A 16,693-nucleotide genomic window follows, 5' to 3' on the forward strand; every position below is an offset into this window, starting at 1 on the left:
ATTCTAAAAAACATAAAAAAACAACTTTTCCAACGTCAACAACCGTTTTTAATTAATTAATAAAATAAATGGAAATCTAATTGATAATATTTTTTAGGTTTAATGTCTCCGTAGGTCCCTATTTTTGTCATGAATTTCAAATAGGTCCTCTTCATTTTCGGCGTGTCAATTGAGTCCTTTTTTTTTGTAAAATTGAATCAATTACAGACCTGCCTTTAATTTGGACAAACGCCCGTTACGGTATTGGTTAGGTGGCATGGTTGAGTGCAGACGTGGCATTTAAAACGATTATTGTATTAAATAATTGGTATGCACGTATGATTATTCAGTTTTAGGTAAGGGCATACTAGGAAATTTGAAAAAATTAAAGGCCAAGAGGTTTTAATTGACGAATGCACATGAGATTGGGGAAAGAAATTGAGGGTTTTTAATATTAGGGTTCGCGTGAGAGGCCAAAAATGGGATCCTAAGTTCGATCCAAAAATCAGGTGTATCTTTGTTGGATTCGAAGTGGGAGGGTGCGCGTTCTTTGTTCGATTCGAAGTGGGAGGGTGCGCGTTCTTTGTTGGATTCGAAGTGGGAGGGTGCGCGTTCTTTGTTCGATTCGAAGTGGGAGGGTGCGCGTTCTTTGTTCCATTCGAAGTGATGGATAATGAACTGCAAAAGTCGCATTCTTGTTCATCTTCGACATGCAATAGGTGGCGGAATCAAAACTGTGATGTCGTTTTTCGTGGTGGTGGAGTATCTACCATTGATGGTGTATCACCCCTTTGCCTCTGTGGAGAGAAAACAGTGGTAAGAACAGCTAGAACTGCTAAGAACAGAGGGAAGCAATTCTGGAGCTGCCCTAAGTACAAGGTAAGAACGTGTAGAAGTAGGGTTTTGTTTGAGTGGAAAGTGGTTTTAATTTTTATTTTTTTCACAGACTGGACATGAAGGTGGTTGCAATTTCTTCAAATGGTGTTGTGAAGACGGTGATGACAAAAGCTATACGAATGTGAAGTGGGAAGAAAAACATGAGTCTTTGTCAAAGACAAGAGAAATGGGAGGTGGATCGAAGATGATGAGTGATTTGATTAAATCTGTCAACGTTGTGCAGAAATGGATGAAGGTGTTGACAGGATTGGTTATTTTGATTTTTTTACTTAATATTATTGTAATTTCAATATGGATCATAAATCCATAATGTAGTAGTGTTGATCGTATTCTTAGGAAGAAATTAGGCGGGTTTTTCGGTTTGTTAGGATGGAACTGTTTATGTATCTGACTAGATGTAGTAGTGTTTATGTATATGACTAGATGTGAAGGAATGAAGTTGTGTTACTGAAGTGATAAACATAATAAATTGAGGTTTTGGTTTAATGTAGCAGGTTTTAAGCCTTTTCAAAATTGTTTAATGTTTATTTTATTCACAGCAATGTTACATAATAATTAACGCTCGGTCCGGTCGTCGTACCGTGTGTATCGATCGTCAAACGAGGTCCCTGTTCCCTAGCGTTCGGTTTAGTCGTCCTCCCTCGTGTACCGCTCGTCCACCTACGTTCGTGCTCAAGACCTTTCTGTGTGGTCGTCCTCCGTTGTCTAGCGGTCGTCCAACTACGTGCGTGCTGAAGAGCGTTCGGTCTGGTCGTCCTCCCTTGTCTAGCGCTTGTCCAACTACGTGCGTGCTGAAGAGCGTTCGGTCTGGTCGTCCTCCCTTGTGTAGCGCTCGTCCAACTACGTCCGTGCTGAAGAGCGTTCGGTCTGGTCGTCCTCCCTTGTGTAGCGCTTAGCGCTTGTCCAAGTACGTCCGTGCTGAAGAGCGTTCGGTCTGCTCGTCTTCCGTTGTCTACCGCTCGTCCAACTACTTCTACTTCTTAAGAGCGTTCGGTCTGGTGGTCCTCCCTTGTCTAGCGCTCGTCCAACTACTTCTACTTCTTAAGACCGTTCGGTCTGGTCGTCCTGTATCGTTGTATATAAGACGTCCAAGAAGGAAATAGTTCCTGCTCATTGACAAAATACATCCAAAACAGTTCCAAAACAGTTCCTGGTCATTGACAAAATAGTTCCTGCTCATTGTAATACATCCAAAACATTGTAATACATCCAAAACCATACATAGTTGGCATCATTGTAATACATCCAAAACCATACATAGTTGGCATCATTGTCATTCATTAAATTACATAGCAGTAAAACAATTAACCTTGTTCCTTAGACTATTACATAACCAAAGTTCCTTAAACTTGGCATCATTGTCATTTATACACACATCTATAGTTGAGCTTCCTCATCATTCATACAGACTTCAGATAATTGCGATGATGGCATGATTGGTTCTTGGGTTGCTTTCGGGCAACGACTCCTGTTGTGCCCAACCTCCCTACATATCCCGCATCTCTTCCGCAAACCACCCTTGCTCACTCGTGAATCATCCTTTCTGATCTCCCACTGCTCCAGTCTTCTTTTCCTTTTAGGTCTTCCAGGCATAACCTTTTTCCTAGGAGGCATGACATCCGGATATGGTGTTAGGTCCCACATGTTGTTGCCGTTGATGGGATATACGATTGATGCATAGGTTTCTTCATAGGTGGACTTTAGAAAGCAAGCCGGAATGAACTGCTGGCCATCAATATTAAGAAACTTCATTGCGGCAAGGGAGTGACAACATGGAATTCCTGTGATGCTCCATCTCCTGCACGAGCATGAGAACTCGTCTATGTTTACAACAAATTTTTCTCCACTTTGGGAGACGTGTCTTACTTCAAACAGTTTGTGTGCTGACCAGCTATAAAGAAATAAAAAATTTAAACAACACATTAAAGTGTCTGACATAAAGTTTACCAAGGAATGAATAAACATTTATCAAGTTATGAAGAAAGTTACCTAGGTATCCAATTCTTGGTTGCTTGGGATTCCTTTGTAAATCTGGCCTGGATCTTTGGACAAATTGGTCCTGAAAATGATTGTATCTTAGACCTGTTTTTTGCCCATCTTTGCATTATGTATACCCTAATTTCTTCCAGCATTGTTATGATTGGTTTAGTCCTGGTGTGAACCAAGACACTGTTGAAAGCCTCACTGATATTGTTGACCAATGTGTCACATTTTGGTGTTGGACTGAATCTGGACCTTGACCAATATCTACAACAGATGATATATGTTAAAACTGCAACTAATATGGACAAACATAAAATAATATACAAAGGGCAAAAATAATTAATACAAATTGTCAACCTTGGAGGGATGGCAATCAAATGCTTGAATGCGTCTTCATTTATATCTTTAATGTTTCTCATCTCCCTTTCCCAGTTTTGTGGATGAGTGGCAGTAGCTGCCCTCCACATCAGCTGTTTCAGATTTTTACCAGGAAACTTTTTCCTAAAGTTTGAATATAAGTGTCTGACACAAAATCTCTGGTCAACACCTGGGAGTAACTGTTGAATGGCTGGTAGTAGACCCTGTGGTGTTAACATAAATGATTTATCACCATATCAAATTAATGAACCAATATACGAAAGAAGCAATTTAAATATGATTATTACCTTTTGTTGGTCGGAGACAAAAGTAATTGAAGAACACACTTCTCCACCACCAAGATCATCAATCAAAAGTTCCAAAAACCACATCCATGAATCTTTGTTTTCGACTTCTACCACCGCATATGCAATGGGCAACATTTGATCATTTCCATCCCTCCCAACAGCCGTCAATAGCTCACCACCATACTTCCCTTTCAAAAAGGCTCCATCTAATCCAATTATTGGCCTACAGCAGACAAAACTGTCTTTGCATGCCTTCAAACAACAGTAAAATCTCTTGAAAATTAACTCACCCTCATTATTCTCAACATGGACCTTAACTGTAGATCCTGGATTTCTTTCCAACAACTCATGCGCATAATCATATATCCTCTTATATTGCTCATTAAAGGACCCATCAATTTCATTAGAAGCAATAGCTTTGGCTCTATAAGCCATAGACCTTGATATACCTATGTTCCACTTCCTTTGAACTTTTTCACGAATATCAACACCCTTCATCTTAGGATTTTCCTGAACTGTTTTCACCAACTTTTTGCTCAACCACTTGGCGTCAACTAACTTCAGGTTGAACTCCCTGCTGCATGTATGAATGTCTTTTTTAGTTCTCAGCTGCCATGATTTTACAGCCTCCATATAACCAAAGTATATGGTCCATGGGCATTCTCCTTTTGCACCAAAGCACTTCATCCTCAATCTTCTCTTGTCATTTTTTACAAACTTTATATTCCTCCCATTTTCCAAGGCATACCCTTTTACAGCATCTAAAATATCTTGCTTTTCTGCAAAAAAAGTCCCAACTTCCCATGTAAAGTCTACCATACTTTTTGGCATACAAAAAATACCAAACCTCCCATAACCTTCACTGTCATTAACCTCTTCATCACTATCTGTTGCACTAAGAAATTCCTCAGATTTCCACTCAAAATCTGACAATCCTCTATCGTCATGATCATCACATTCAACACTGACATTATCACGGTCATCATCACTATCATAAAGACTTTCTACTTCTACTTCTACTTGGACATTACAATCTACATCACCATCTATATCACATTCAACACTCACATCTACTACGCCCTCTAAGCACTCATTAATTCCATGTACATCACCTTCTTCAGTAGATGTACTCCAACTACAAAGATAAACTTCATCCTCCACGACTCCTTCACACACATTCAACTCTTGCTCTTCTTCAACCTCATGCAACTCTTGCTCTTCTTCACCCTCGTTCACCTCTTCTAAGTCACCATCAACTACATCATTTACTTCAACACCGTCACCATCTTCTTCACAAACATTCACCTCTTGTAAGTCACCATCAACTACATCATTTACTTCAACACCGTCACCATCTTCTTCACAAACATTGACCTCTTGTAAGTCACCATCAACTACACCATTTACTTCAACACCCTCACCATCTTCTTCACAAACATTCACCTCTTGTAAGTCACCATCACCTTCACCATTTACTTTAACAGAATCACCATCTTCTTCAACCTCTTTTTGTACTGTACCATTACCTTCAACTTCTCCTTCATCATTAGTAATGTCTTGAAGCATATGAATGACTTCGGGATCAGAAACTACATGGACAACGTATAAGTGAACTTCACCATTAAGCCTAGCTAAGTTAGCCATATGCATGGCACCTCTGTCATCAATCAATTGTTCCAACCTATTTTCCAACACTAAACCCCCTCCTAAACAGTACCATAAATCTTTAAAATTCTCATATCCTAAACTTTTGACTACACTGACAACCACAAAAAAACTCCACGTGTCAGGGTCAAAGGACAAAGTTGTTGTCTCCCCTTCATACTTTACGGTACTATCATTAATGAACTTTCCTCCATGGTGGAACACACACACAATAGCGTCCTCCATTACGCACAACACAACATAAATATATCTACAGACCTATTATGAAAACATATCACGACAAAAAAAATATATATTAAAACAGGCACAGAGATCAAATAACTTTAAACATACGCACTCAGACAAAGTGAAATAACTTTAAACATACATGGGGGACCACCAAAATGCAATCAAAACCAGAGACCAAAGCATACATCAATGGGGGACCACCACCGAATATTGTAGTTTCGATTGAATAAAAACGAATACAATAAAGCACAAACACTTACCTTCCTTTAGATGAACCTCCACTGACCACGTGCTTCAGCTTCTTGCTTCCAACAAAAAGGACCCACAGACACCGCCCACTGCATGCACTCTGCCGCTTCAGCTCGAACTTACGATCGCGATTTTTGGCCTCTCACGCGAACCCTAATATTAAAAACCCTCAAATTCTTTCCCCAATCTCAGTTGCCCTTTAATTTTTTCAAATTTCCTAGTATGCCCTTACCCAAAACTGAATAATCATACGTGCATACCAATTATTTAATACAATAATCGTTTTAAATGCCACGTCTGCACTCAACCATGCCACCTAACCAATACCGTAACGGGCGTTTGTCCAAATTAACGGCAGGTCTGTAATTGATTCAATTTTACAAAAAAAAGGACTCAATTGACACGCTGAAAATGAAGAGGACCTATTTGAAATTCATGACAAAAATAGGGACCTACGGAGACATTAAACCTATTTTTTATTTTCCTTTTCAAAATGTTTTATTTTTACTTTTATTTTAGAAATTTCTTACCGATCTACTTTTTAAATGTTTTAAATATTTTTTTTTTATTTTGACGAAATTAGAGATTAACAATTTCACAACAAAACTTTAATTAAAAAATTCTTCACTAAATATATTTTATAATTTTATAATTTTATGATTTTATAATTTCATAAAATTTTATAATTTCGAATTATTAGTACTAATAAGGTAAAAGGAATAACAGTGACTAACACAAAAATCTATATTTATCATTAAAATATGATAAGTACGTAGCATAAATTTAAAATCTCTGGTTTTTCTTTAAAAATAATGAATGAAACAACAAAGTATTTAGTCCTTGGACTCTTCTCTCTTTTAATGGAAGTAATTGAATTGAAGCCCCCATTCTAGTGGTTTTGATGCAGATTTTTTACATTTATGTGTGTACACTACTATGAATAAAGTACTCTTAATCTACTTCCTAAACACGAGCATGGTGAATATGAAGTGGTCCCTTTGTACACACATGCAACTCCAGTGCCTTAGCATTCTACTCCACATTGTTTGAGAACTGGGCCAGTTTGTTTTGGCAAGAAAGGATCAATTCTAACCCAAATCAAAGAGAAAATTGATGCCAAAAGAATTGACCAAAGGACAACAATAGTAGGAGTTCTGTTTTGCCTTCCCATGAGACCTTTGAGGAAAGGATATAAATGGACAATAACCCAGAAAGCAAAGAATACCTTCCCAAACAAAGGACCCCATGAACCATACCCATTGTTAATGGCATCAGATACTCCAGCCACAACTCCCACCATGTTCAAGATTATAAGAGTGGTTGGTGGGATCAGAAGTGTTGTCCACTTGAACAGGTACAACTCTCCAAATTCAGTATCATCTGCTGCTTTGGCTGTCACTGTGAAATTGGTGTCCACTCCTCCAAGAACCTTAAGGAGACCTTGGAATACAGCAAAAAGGTGAGCAGATACTCCTCCAATCACCCAAAATTGTTCATTGCGCCACCAGTCTTCAAGGCTCACACCACTCCACCTCAGCTCTAGCACACCAGTTAAAATGATGGAGATGAATAGAGCCATGAACCATACGCTAGCAAGGTTCGTCAACTGCAAAGAGTAGCACTTTTGAGCGACTTATATTTGCATTCATTTATTTATATACTGTATGTAGAATCTCTAAAATCGATTGAATTTAAAATCTCTATTATATGTCGTGTTAAGATTGATAACAACCCAGAACCATGTGATAATTTCTGGAGCACTAGGGATGAAAGTGATCACAATAAAGCAAAGAAAACTAGTTATCCATGTAAAACGATGAAAAAAAGGATGTAACAGTTGTGTACTTACAGTTGGGATGATGAATTTTCCAGTGAGAAGACAAACTGCTGGAATTGTGCAGTATGCAAGTAGAGGGATGGAAGTGAATGGATAAACAATGGTATTAGTATAAGCCAACCGCTCCAGCCATTTCAGTTTTCCTCCATAGCCATACCACAATGGACAATGGCGACTAAGGAAAATTTCAACAGAACCAAGGGCCCATCTCAGAACTTGGTGTAACCTATCTGATAGATTTATTGGGGCAGATCCTTTGAAAGCGTCTCTTTTTGGCATGCAGTATACTGATTTCCATCCTCTACAATGCATCTTAAACCCTGTTAATATATCTTCTGTGACTGAGCCATATATCCATCCAATCTGCATGCAAACAAATTTGTCAAAAGGACTAACAGAACCAAATGAAGCATCACGCAAAACCAAAACTTCCTTCATCTTAAAAGATTAGTCTCATTGTAATTAATGAGATCGATTACCTCTTTTCCCCATTCAGTCTTCTCTTCATAGCCACAACTTATAACATGAATAGCTTCCTTAATTAGCGATTGACTGTTGGTGCCTTCAGGAAGTCCACCATTTTCCATCAAAGTGGACTCAATGAAAACTGGTGACTGCCCAAATCTCTTCTCAAACTTTTTTTGGGACATGAGGGATGATTTCTCTAGCTCGCCATACCTTTCACGCCCTTCTTCAATCTCTTCAAGATCAAGATCAAACATGGACTCAGACCCTTTCCTAACGTAGTTCTTCCCCATCATTTTCTTCTTCCTGGTGTATAATCTACTAAAGAGACCCCCTCTTCCACCAGATTTCTTCTTTAACTTGGATTTCCTCGAACAACCACAACAACAACACCATGAAGGCCAGCAGTCACAGGTCATCTTTGGCCTTTTCTCAGATACTGGTGGATCATATCCATATAGTGCCTGCCTATTGAACACACATCCAGTTCCAACATAAACTGGACCCTGAATCCCGTCCAGGGCTTTCATATTTATCTAACATGTAAGAAACATAGAAAACTCACATCAAATGTCATCATTGAAATGCTGTTTGCAGATACTAAGTTACATAGTTTAGATGAACGCCACTTACATCAAAGAATACAATATTGCGATTAGCATATCTATCATGACGATCAATACCATCGAATCTTTGTGGAAATTGGACATAGCAGAGCTTCTTTCCTATCTGGGGGTCCATTAAAAAGCACATGGCCTCTCTTATAGCCTTGCTATTGTTTATGTAATGGTCACAATCCAGATTCAGCATGAAAGGTGCATTTGAAAGCACAGCTGAAACTCGAACCTTTAAAGTATAGACAACAAAGAAAAGTCATATTCTAGACATAATTTCTACTCTTCTTGTTATACATGTTACTATTTTGTACCTACCAAAGCATTCATAGCACCAGCTTTCTTGTGGTGGTTATAGCCAGGACGCTTTTCACGTGAAATATACACCAGCCGTGGCAGTTCCTTGCCTTCTACGTCCAGTGCACCACCACTTCCTAAATACACCTGCAATTGTAAGTTCATGAACCACATCACCAGAGAACCAGCTTTTCCAATCTAAGGAAAGAAAATTTGTAAATCATAAGCGTTATTATATTTTCCTTTTCTCTATTTTCTCGAAGAATTAACCAAGAGGGACAAAAATTATAGATATTCAAATGTTCCTATATTATGGTTTCTTTGTTCCATCATGATTAGACAATGAAGAATGCACAACACAAGAACTAGCAAGAGGATTTGAATCATAGCCAAACCTGAATCATTCCTGGATGATCACGAGTACTGTTGCCAGGCCAAGGGGTTCCATCCTGCATCACCCACCCGTCCTCAGGCTTCTTCTGAGCTTTTGCCACTAAGGAGTTAATTTTTACTTTAAATTCTTCATATTCTCTCTGCAGTGGAGAAAACAAAAAACAGAAGAACAGTTATAAATGAAGCAAAAAAATGATAAAGGATTTCCATTATATATCAAGTAGAGATTACCAACATCATGTTATGTTAGGTCTTTCGAAGGGATTCATAAAGAGATTGAACAGCAACATATACGAGTCCTTTTCATTAAATATTGTTTAAAATTTTCATTTCCACTCCATATAACAGATCATAATAGTTTGATCATGTAATAATTTCTTAGAAACACGCAACCTTTTTGTCCTATCTTTATGGCCTACCTTCATGGCCCTTCGTTCCTTCACAAAGGTAGGCTGCACCTTATCTTTCAAGTAATCAATCTTCTGAGAAAAATAGAACTCCGGTGCCCTTGGCTCTATGCTATACTTCTTACAAAAAGGAACCCATCTTCGTGCAAACTCAGAAGTTTCTGAAAGTGCATCAAAAAGGAGCATAGACGCACCATCATCAGATACATAGCAACACACCTTGTCAACCGGGTAATCAACAGCCAGGATTGAAAGAACAGTGTTTGTTGTTATAATGGGAGGCTCTTTCAAAGGGTCCACAGTACTCACATAGACATCAACTGGGGCTAGAAGGTTTGGCTCCCCTTCACGCTCAAACCTCATGGACAAGCGATCCAAGTAAGTTTCACGAGTTATGGGGAACCATTTGGGGAACTGGTCAAGTATCCATGACAGTGCAAACCATACTTCACACATCACAGAGGCAAGCCACAGTGGATATGCATCATATGCTGGAGTTAAGACACGGAAACGGAGGAAGAAAACGAGGATAAAGAGCCTCATGATTATGACTATGCGATATGGGTTGATTAGACTTGAAGATATTGGAACCTTACGCCACAATGGTTGCCTAGCTTCAGCCAAACTGCAAGGTGCAAAAATGAAATTGCATGCATCATGTTTCAAGGTAATAATTGTTCTACAACATACATTTGAAGCCATAACTTACATTTTGTAAGGCATTGTAGATTCATGAACTCATAAGAAACTAAATTTATCACACTGCATAATGTGACACGTAACTATTTTTTATATTCTTACAAAATTGAACTGTATATGGTAAGTTCCTGAATCTTTCACATATTTTAAATGGATACCAAACTAGACTAATCTCATGTATACAGAAGAATGAGATATTTTCAACTTATGCTGAAAAGTGCACTTACAGGTAATCATCTTCTCCCTGGTCATCTTTGGCTTCCTCTTTGTTAAGAATACCTCTCTTTTTTTGCCTGGCTTTCCATTGCTCTAATCTTTCTTCCCAGTCTCCATTACTGAAGAATTCCTTCTCCCCTTCAAATTCCTTACTAGCCACTGCAGAACAATAGATCAACTCAGACAAGCTTTCATAAATTAAAGATTATGTCCAAAAAAATCACCTACATTGAACATAATTAGCGATTGATCGTAACAGTTTTGACTTACCACTTCCTGCTGAAGATAAAGCTTGACCTTTCGGATGCCACTGCTGTTCCTTGTGGTCTTTATTTTCCTATAGAAATCACAGACAACCACCCAGATCTCTGGTTACTTCTATTCAATTAGAATAGCCACAGCAACACTCATTCATTTTAATAAATCCTAATCTGTGAAATTACATGAAAAGGGAAGGAACAATGTCTGCATTGCACGTATCATTGGAACTTTGATAAAAAATAAGAGCACAAGATTAGCATTATTGTACAGATAGCATATAAAGTGGGAGTTTGTGATGTATTATTGAATGTGATTGTATTATAATGCATCACTGTGCTAGTTTTGTGTTTGTATTATAAATTTAACGTGATTTTCTACTTTTGTTATTAAAAATCATGTGAGATATTTGAAAAATCGTACAAGAAGTAAGATTTTGCCATCATATTATTAAAAATTTACCCAATGATTGGCATCATGTTTCTCATCTGGATCATGAAAATCATCTGCATCAGAATGCTCCTCATCATCACCAGCTACTCTAGGACAACCTGCAGGGAAGCCAATGCCATATTATCACATTAGTTTTTCCAAAAAAAAATGAAGTTCTTACAATAACAACAACAATAAAGTAAAAAACCAACGATCATAAGCTAAGTTAACCTTTGTGGCGCTTATAGCGGGTGTTGCACTGAGGGCAGCACTGGTTCCCTTCACTCCTCTCATACTCATAGCAGGGTTGACAAACGGGAAAACTACACACATGGCAAGCCACAAAAAGCTTTCCATTTTCCCCATGTCCAATCTGATCACTACAAACTCGACACACTTTTGATGCAGATTGACGAGTAGGAGGTCGATGCTGTTATATCAGAACAAACATAGTAAACATCATAAGAAATAAGTGACTTTCTAAGGTTCATAGTAACAAAACAAGTTATTTGCACCAAAGGGAGGAGTTCAATGCCTGGCCTGAGTCACTTGGGAAATGGGAATGAGAAGCAGCCATGGAGTTCAATGCCATGGTGAATCTGTTGTAGAAGTGGGTTTTATAAGAAACTGTGAAAGAGTTTATGTGAATAATAATAATCATACGAAAGAGTAGTGTGTGTATCTACCAAACTGTGCGTTGGAGAGTGGTTGGTTTGAGTCTAAGAGACGTAAGGGAGCGATTGGTGAGAATGTTATTTTGGTTTTCTTGCTTGGACTCAAAGGAGGCTTCTTTTCTGTTCTGCTTCTAAATACATCAACATGAAACATATTGAAACACTGATCATGCACTATGCACACAACTACGCAAGTTTATCAAATTCTATTTAATTTCTCCTTTTTTTTTTCAAATATGGTTATCCATAATCATCAGATTTTATATATATATATATATATATATATATATATATATATATATATGAAAGGTTGTATCATTATTTAATTTTAACATATCCGTCATTGAAAGCATCATAAATGTTTTAGTTGGAATTTTTTAAATCATGTTAAACATTATTAATATGAAATTTTAACATCTCAAGACTACGATTCAATCATCATGCGACATTTATAAATTAGGAGAGTAGAAATAACAAATAGGTGTGGACTATGTGGTTTTTGGTAATTTTTCACGAAATATGTGATGGCATACCCTTGTCATGACCTAGAACATTCATCAAAAGTTGGAGGCATCTATGGAAAATGAACCTAGACTCTTTTTCTTGGGTCATCTTAAGTCATCATAAAGATTTCGTAGAGTAAGAATAATTTTTGGGCTAAGTAGTATAGATTTTATTTGGGCTTTGTATTTTGGGCCAAGTAGTCTAGATTTTATTTGGGCTTTTGTATTATGGACCTAGTAGCGTAGGATTTTAATTGAGCCTTGTATTTTAGGCCAAGTAGAATAGGACTTTGACCAAATAAGTCAACAAAGGGCCAAGGCTCAAAGTTGACTATGCTTGGACATCCAAAATGGGTGTGTTGACCAAGGGGTCAACATTTTGGCTAAGCTTGGAGAACAAGGGAGAAGAATTTCGTCCTAGACATGTGGAAGCTTCCCATTGGAGAGTTTTCACCTAGTTAGTGGTCATGTGTCATTCTAGGAATGAAGAGCTTTTCCATAGGTAGTGGTCACTTGTCACTCTCTCATTTGAGAGACTTTTTGCCACTTGTCTCCCTTCTATTGGACAGGATTTTTCCTTGCTCTCCAAGCCAACCAAGGTAGCTCTTTTAGGTTAAAGTTTCAGCCCATTTTGAGACACCTTAGCCTATAAATAGAGGTACTCTACATCATGTAATCCCTTTGATTTAGAGTAAAGTTATACTGTCATTTTTGTGTCATACTACTCTTTTAAGGTCACCCTAGGCTAGAGCAACCCAAGTGGCCTCCTCTAGCCACCTTCCTCCAAGAGTTGGTCCAACCTCTCTTAGAGAACCACCAAACACACCTTTCATCACCATTCAAACACCCAAAACCATGACAACCTCCACCTTATACCACTACCATTTTGCATTCCATCTAAAACCTTGAGCATCTTGTTCTTGTTGGCTTGGTTGCTTCTAGATTTGGCTTGTCCTACCTAGAGCATTGCCATCAATATATTAGGGAGATTCAATATCAATGAGTCACATGTCAACATATATAAAAAATTATAATACAATTTCTAATTTAAAATTTTAGAATAATAAATTTGAGTTTTTTTTCTCATTTGTTCTTTAACTTTCTTATTTTTATGAGATTCAAATTCACATTTAGATTTCTAGCAAACTCTCCATTAAGTAAGAGTTCTTCCCAAATTGGTACTTTCTTCATCAACAAAAACAATTTTTATCTAGTATTGATATTTATCTTAACAAGACATGTTTTTTTTCTGCCTTCCAAAAAAACTTTGAATACAAGGAATCAACAAACTTAGGATTCTCTATCTATATTAGATCATACTTGAAGAAAAATCATTAGTTGTAATATCACTATTAGTTATTTCAAGGGAAAATATATTAAGGAGATTAAAAAACAAAGAATCATGAGTTGATCTATATAAAACATTACAATTACACCTCTAACCAAAAATATTAAAGTAATCCAAAGCCTAAACTTATCAATTATGACAATCTTGGTCAACATATTAGTTGGATTATTTGATCATGAAATCTCCAACAAAGACAAATTTCTAACACTTATCAGGTCTCAATATAATACTTCAAGTAATATGATTGCATATAAAATGAAGGCTTAGATTTTAGAAAGACATATAACATTCTAACTATCACTAAATAATAAAAAATCATCTTGCCTTTTTTCCAAATTTTTTGAGAAGGTTCTTCAATCATAATATCTCCTTGGCTGCTTCTAAGAAAGCTATGTACCTGACTTTAATGATTGAGAAGGAAGTGTACGAATGTATAAGAAACTTAGTCTTGAAAAGGATATTGTAAGGATCCAAGTGTTATTTTGAATCCTTCGTTGAATAAAAATGAGAAAGTTAAACAACATATACAAAAGAAAACATCATCAAAATGTTATATGAGTAAAACACTCATGGGTAGAACACTTGAATTTCAAGGAGTACTTTGCAATTTTTAATAAAGACTCACACTTAGAGAGAAAATTTATAGGAAATTTAAGGTGTGAATATGGTCACCCACTTTAGGTAGAAATGAGTGAGATAAGCAATATAAAATAAGAATGACTCATAAACACATTGTCTCAAGGAATTGAGTTGAGATATTGTTTTAGCATCTCATATGGTTTACTCATGACTCATTAATGTCGAATTTTTCTAGTGTATCTCCCATTAAAAAACCTAACAATGTCCATTTCTCCATTGCTAATAAGAAAAGGTTTCACTATGTAAAACAAATGGGCTATTATTAAGTGCCTCTAGCTATGACAAAAATATCTATGACAAAAATATCTATGTTCGTGGGTTGCAAAAAAAAAAAAATTGCGGCAAATAATTGGTACTCGTAGGTATTTATTACTCACAGATAGTGGGTATTCTAATACTCGCTTATAAACGGGTTGAGTGCGGGTATCATACTATTCGTAGCCACGAATATCCATTACCCGCAAAAAATTAAAATAAAAATTTAATTTTTATTTTATTAAGTTAAGTTTAATTAAAATTAAAATTAATTTTTATTTTATTAGGTTAAATTTAATTGAAATTAAATTTTAATTTACATTATATTTTATATTTTTTTGTAATTTCATTTAGATTTATTTTAAAAATTTATAAAATATATTTTTTAAAATATTTGCAAGTATCTACGAGAATTTGCAGATTTTAAAATATCCAAAAGTATTTTTTAAGTGGATATCCGACAAATAACAAGATAGGTAACAAATAAATTTTTTTATTACGAATCAGAATTCATATCTGACACAACCCATCGTCATCCTACTTCTAATAAAGTTATATGTTAGTATGAGTTATTAACATCTAGCACCACATTTATCTTATAAAAGTTAAGGGCATTTATTCTTCAACTTTGTATTACACTAGTGCTCTTTTTGACAAATATTTAGAGAATATTACTTCAACAACATGTTTAATATATTTTATTATTATTTTCTTACAACACTTACATCTTATTCCTTAAGTCTCTCTTCACTTTAGGGTAATTTACTGTGCACGATGAAATGTGAAGACAGATTTCAGATTATTTTTGTGTTCGTTTTTAAAGATTTGTGCGCATTTGAAAGCGCAGATTTACAGGATAAAAGAATTTTCCAATCTTTCATCTATGCGCAAATTTGCAAGGATTTCTCAGCATTTACAATTTCACCCTTGAATATAGTGTGTTTAACTGAAATGATTTACAGGATGAAATAATAATAATAATAATAATAATAATAATAATAATAATAATAGTTAACATTAATTTTTTACTCTTTATTAATATTTTTACAATTAAATATAACATTAACAATTATCTTTTTATATTACTTTAATAATTAGGGGCATTTTGGTAATATTTAATTTCTACCAATTAAACAATTTTTTTGTCTGTCAGATTAATGAAATCTTACACTAATTCTCATAAACTTTACTTCCAAAATTCACTCTCATTTAAAAAATTAATTTTAAAATGAATCAAAATGAAATTGTAAGTGGAAACGAATGTATATTAAAGAGTGCCTATTGATAACATGGTTATCTAAACTTGTCAAGGTTATTATTTAACACTTCTTGAAAATCTATATAAGCTCTACAGCACTCATCTGACATCTTTTGAGGACTCCTCTATTCATTTATAATATACATCTAACATGAATTCATTTGTTACTTGTATTTCAAACATAACTTATACTTTTTTTTGTCAAATGACTTGATTTGACTTTTCTATAATACTCGTTAAATACATGATAGATTATATTAGACAATCAAATTATTTTGTTTGTTATGATCAAAATCTAAGTATAAAATGACAATACTTAAGAGATTAAGATTTTCATAAGAGTTTAATTTGTTCTTTTTTTAACACATTATTGTTGTGAAATAATATGAAAGAAAAATATAAATGTGTATAATAATAAATTTTGTTTAGACTTAATTATCGTATTTGAGATATTACTTATTTTGGAATTTTTTTTTTAAATGTATCGAATGATAAATTGAGATATGAATATTTAATGAGAAGATCTTGATGGAGTTTTGAGTTTTAAAATAAATAATATTTAAAAATATAATGATTGACATTAATAATGTTTTAATGAACCTATTATCGAAACAAAGAAGGGAGAGTAAATGAGAGTGTAAAAATATTTGGTGTAAAAATATTTCATTGTATACATATGTTAAAAAGTGATAGAAAAATAAAGAAAGGAGATGTGAACATTATATATTTTTT

At 35.4% G+C, this 16,693-nt stretch overlaps 4 protein-coding genes across 4 annotated transcripts; 1 reads left to right on the forward strand and 3 right to left on the reverse strand.

Annotated features, from left to right (window-relative positions):
* Positions 1-645: 645 nt before the first annotated feature.
* On the forward strand, positions 646-1,186 carry LOC148205950 (uncharacterized). Its single transcript, XM_088116645.1, has 2 exons — positions 646-858; positions 926-1,186. The coding sequence occupies exons 1-2, from the start codon at positions 646-648 to the stop codon at positions 1,184-1,186; spliced, it is 474 nt and encodes a 157-aa protein (XP_087972771.1).
* Positions 1,187-2,080: 894 nt separating this feature from the next.
* LOC148205951 (uncharacterized) lies at positions 2,081-4,157 on the reverse strand. The gene is made up of 4 exons (XM_088112557.1): positions 3,525-4,157; positions 3,217-3,440; positions 2,866-3,123; positions 2,081-2,767 (listed from the first exon to the last, which is right to left on the reverse strand). Exons 1-4 carry the CDS (start codon positions 4,155-4,157, stop codon positions 2,254-2,256), a joined length of 1,629 nt encoding a protein of 542 aa, XP_087968683.1. The 3' UTR covers positions 2,081-2,253.
* A 2,278-nt stretch (positions 4,158-6,435) lies between these two features.
* On the reverse strand, positions 6,436-10,741 carry LOC124836582 (cellulose synthase A catalytic subunit 4 [UDP-forming]-like). The gene is made up of 8 exons (XM_088103969.1): positions 10,606-10,741; positions 9,692-10,304; positions 9,275-9,412; positions 8,901-9,026; positions 8,602-8,814; positions 7,983-8,504; positions 7,516-7,866; positions 6,436-7,272 (listed from the first exon to the last, which is right to left on the reverse strand). The coding sequence occupies exons 2-8, from the start codon at positions 10,220-10,222 to the stop codon at positions 6,691-6,693; spliced, it is 2,463 nt and encodes an 820-aa protein (XP_087960095.1). The 5' UTR covers positions 10,223-10,304; positions 10,606-10,741; the 3' UTR covers positions 6,436-6,690.
* Positions 10,602-11,876, reverse strand: LOC148205952 (cellulose synthase A catalytic subunit 4 [UDP-forming]-like). The gene is made up of 5 exons (XM_088105787.1): positions 11,820-11,876; positions 11,516-11,714; positions 11,315-11,403; positions 10,865-10,931; positions 10,602-10,753 (listed from the first exon to the last, which is right to left on the reverse strand). The coding sequence occupies exons 1-5, from the start codon at positions 11,874-11,876 to the stop codon at positions 10,602-10,604; spliced, it is 564 nt and encodes a 187-aa protein (XP_087961913.1).
* Between the last annotated feature and the right edge of the window lie 4,817 nt (positions 11,877-16,693).

This window comes from Vigna umbellata, chromosome 1 (assembly GCF_029865625.1).
Source record: "Vigna umbellata cultivar VRB3 chromosome 1, Vumbellata_1.0, whole genome shotgun sequence".
Taxonomy (NCBI): Eukaryota; Viridiplantae; Streptophyta; class Magnoliopsida; order Fabales; family Fabaceae; genus Vigna; species Vigna umbellata.

Excerpts from the sequence above, each read along its gene's own strand:
- LOC148205950 (XM_088116645.1), top strand. The coding sequence starts at position 646 with ATGGATAATGAACTGCAAAAGTCGCATTCTTGTTCATCTTCGACATGC. Across the intron at positions 859-925 it reads GGAGCTGCCCTAAGTACAAG|ACTGGACATGAAGGTGGTTG; the intron begins GTAAGAACGTGT and ends TTTTTTTCACAG.
- LOC148205951 (XM_088112557.1), bottom strand. The coding sequence starts at position 4,157 with ATGGAGGCTGTAAAATCATGGCAGCTGAGAACTAAAAAAGACATTCAT. Across the intron at positions 3,441-3,524 it reads TTGTCTCCGACCAACAAAAG|GGTCTACTACCAGCCATTCA; the intron begins GTAATAATCATA and ends TTAACACCACAG. Across the intron at positions 2,768-2,865 it reads ACCAAGAATTGGATACCTAG|CTGGTCAGCACACAAACTGT; the intron begins GTAACTTTCTTC and ends ATTTCTTTATAG.
- LOC124836582 (XM_088103969.1), bottom strand. The coding sequence starts at position 10,222 with ATGAGGCTCTTTATCCTCGTTTTCTTCCTCCGTTTCCGTGTCTTAACT. Across the intron at positions 9,027-9,274 it reads ATCATCCAGGAATGATTCAG|GTGTATTTAGGAAGTGGTGG; the intron begins GTTTGGCTATGA and ends TTACAATTGCAG. Across the intron at positions 8,815-8,900 it reads CTGGTGCTATGAATGCTTTG|GTTCGAGTTTCAGCTGTGCT; the intron begins GTAGGTACAAAA and ends TATACTTTAAAG.
- LOC148205952 (XM_088105787.1), bottom strand. The coding sequence starts at position 11,876 with ATGGCATTGAACTCCATGGCTGCTTCTCATTCCCATTTCCCAAGTGAC. Across the intron at positions 11,715-11,819 it reads TCCCAAGTGACTCAGGCCAG|CATCGACCTCCTACTCGTCA; the intron begins GCATTGAACTCC and ends CTGATATAACAG. Across the intron at positions 10,932-11,314 it reads AACATGATGCCAATCATTGG|GAAAATAAAGACCACAAGGA; the intron begins GTAAATTTTTAA and ends TGATTTCTATAG.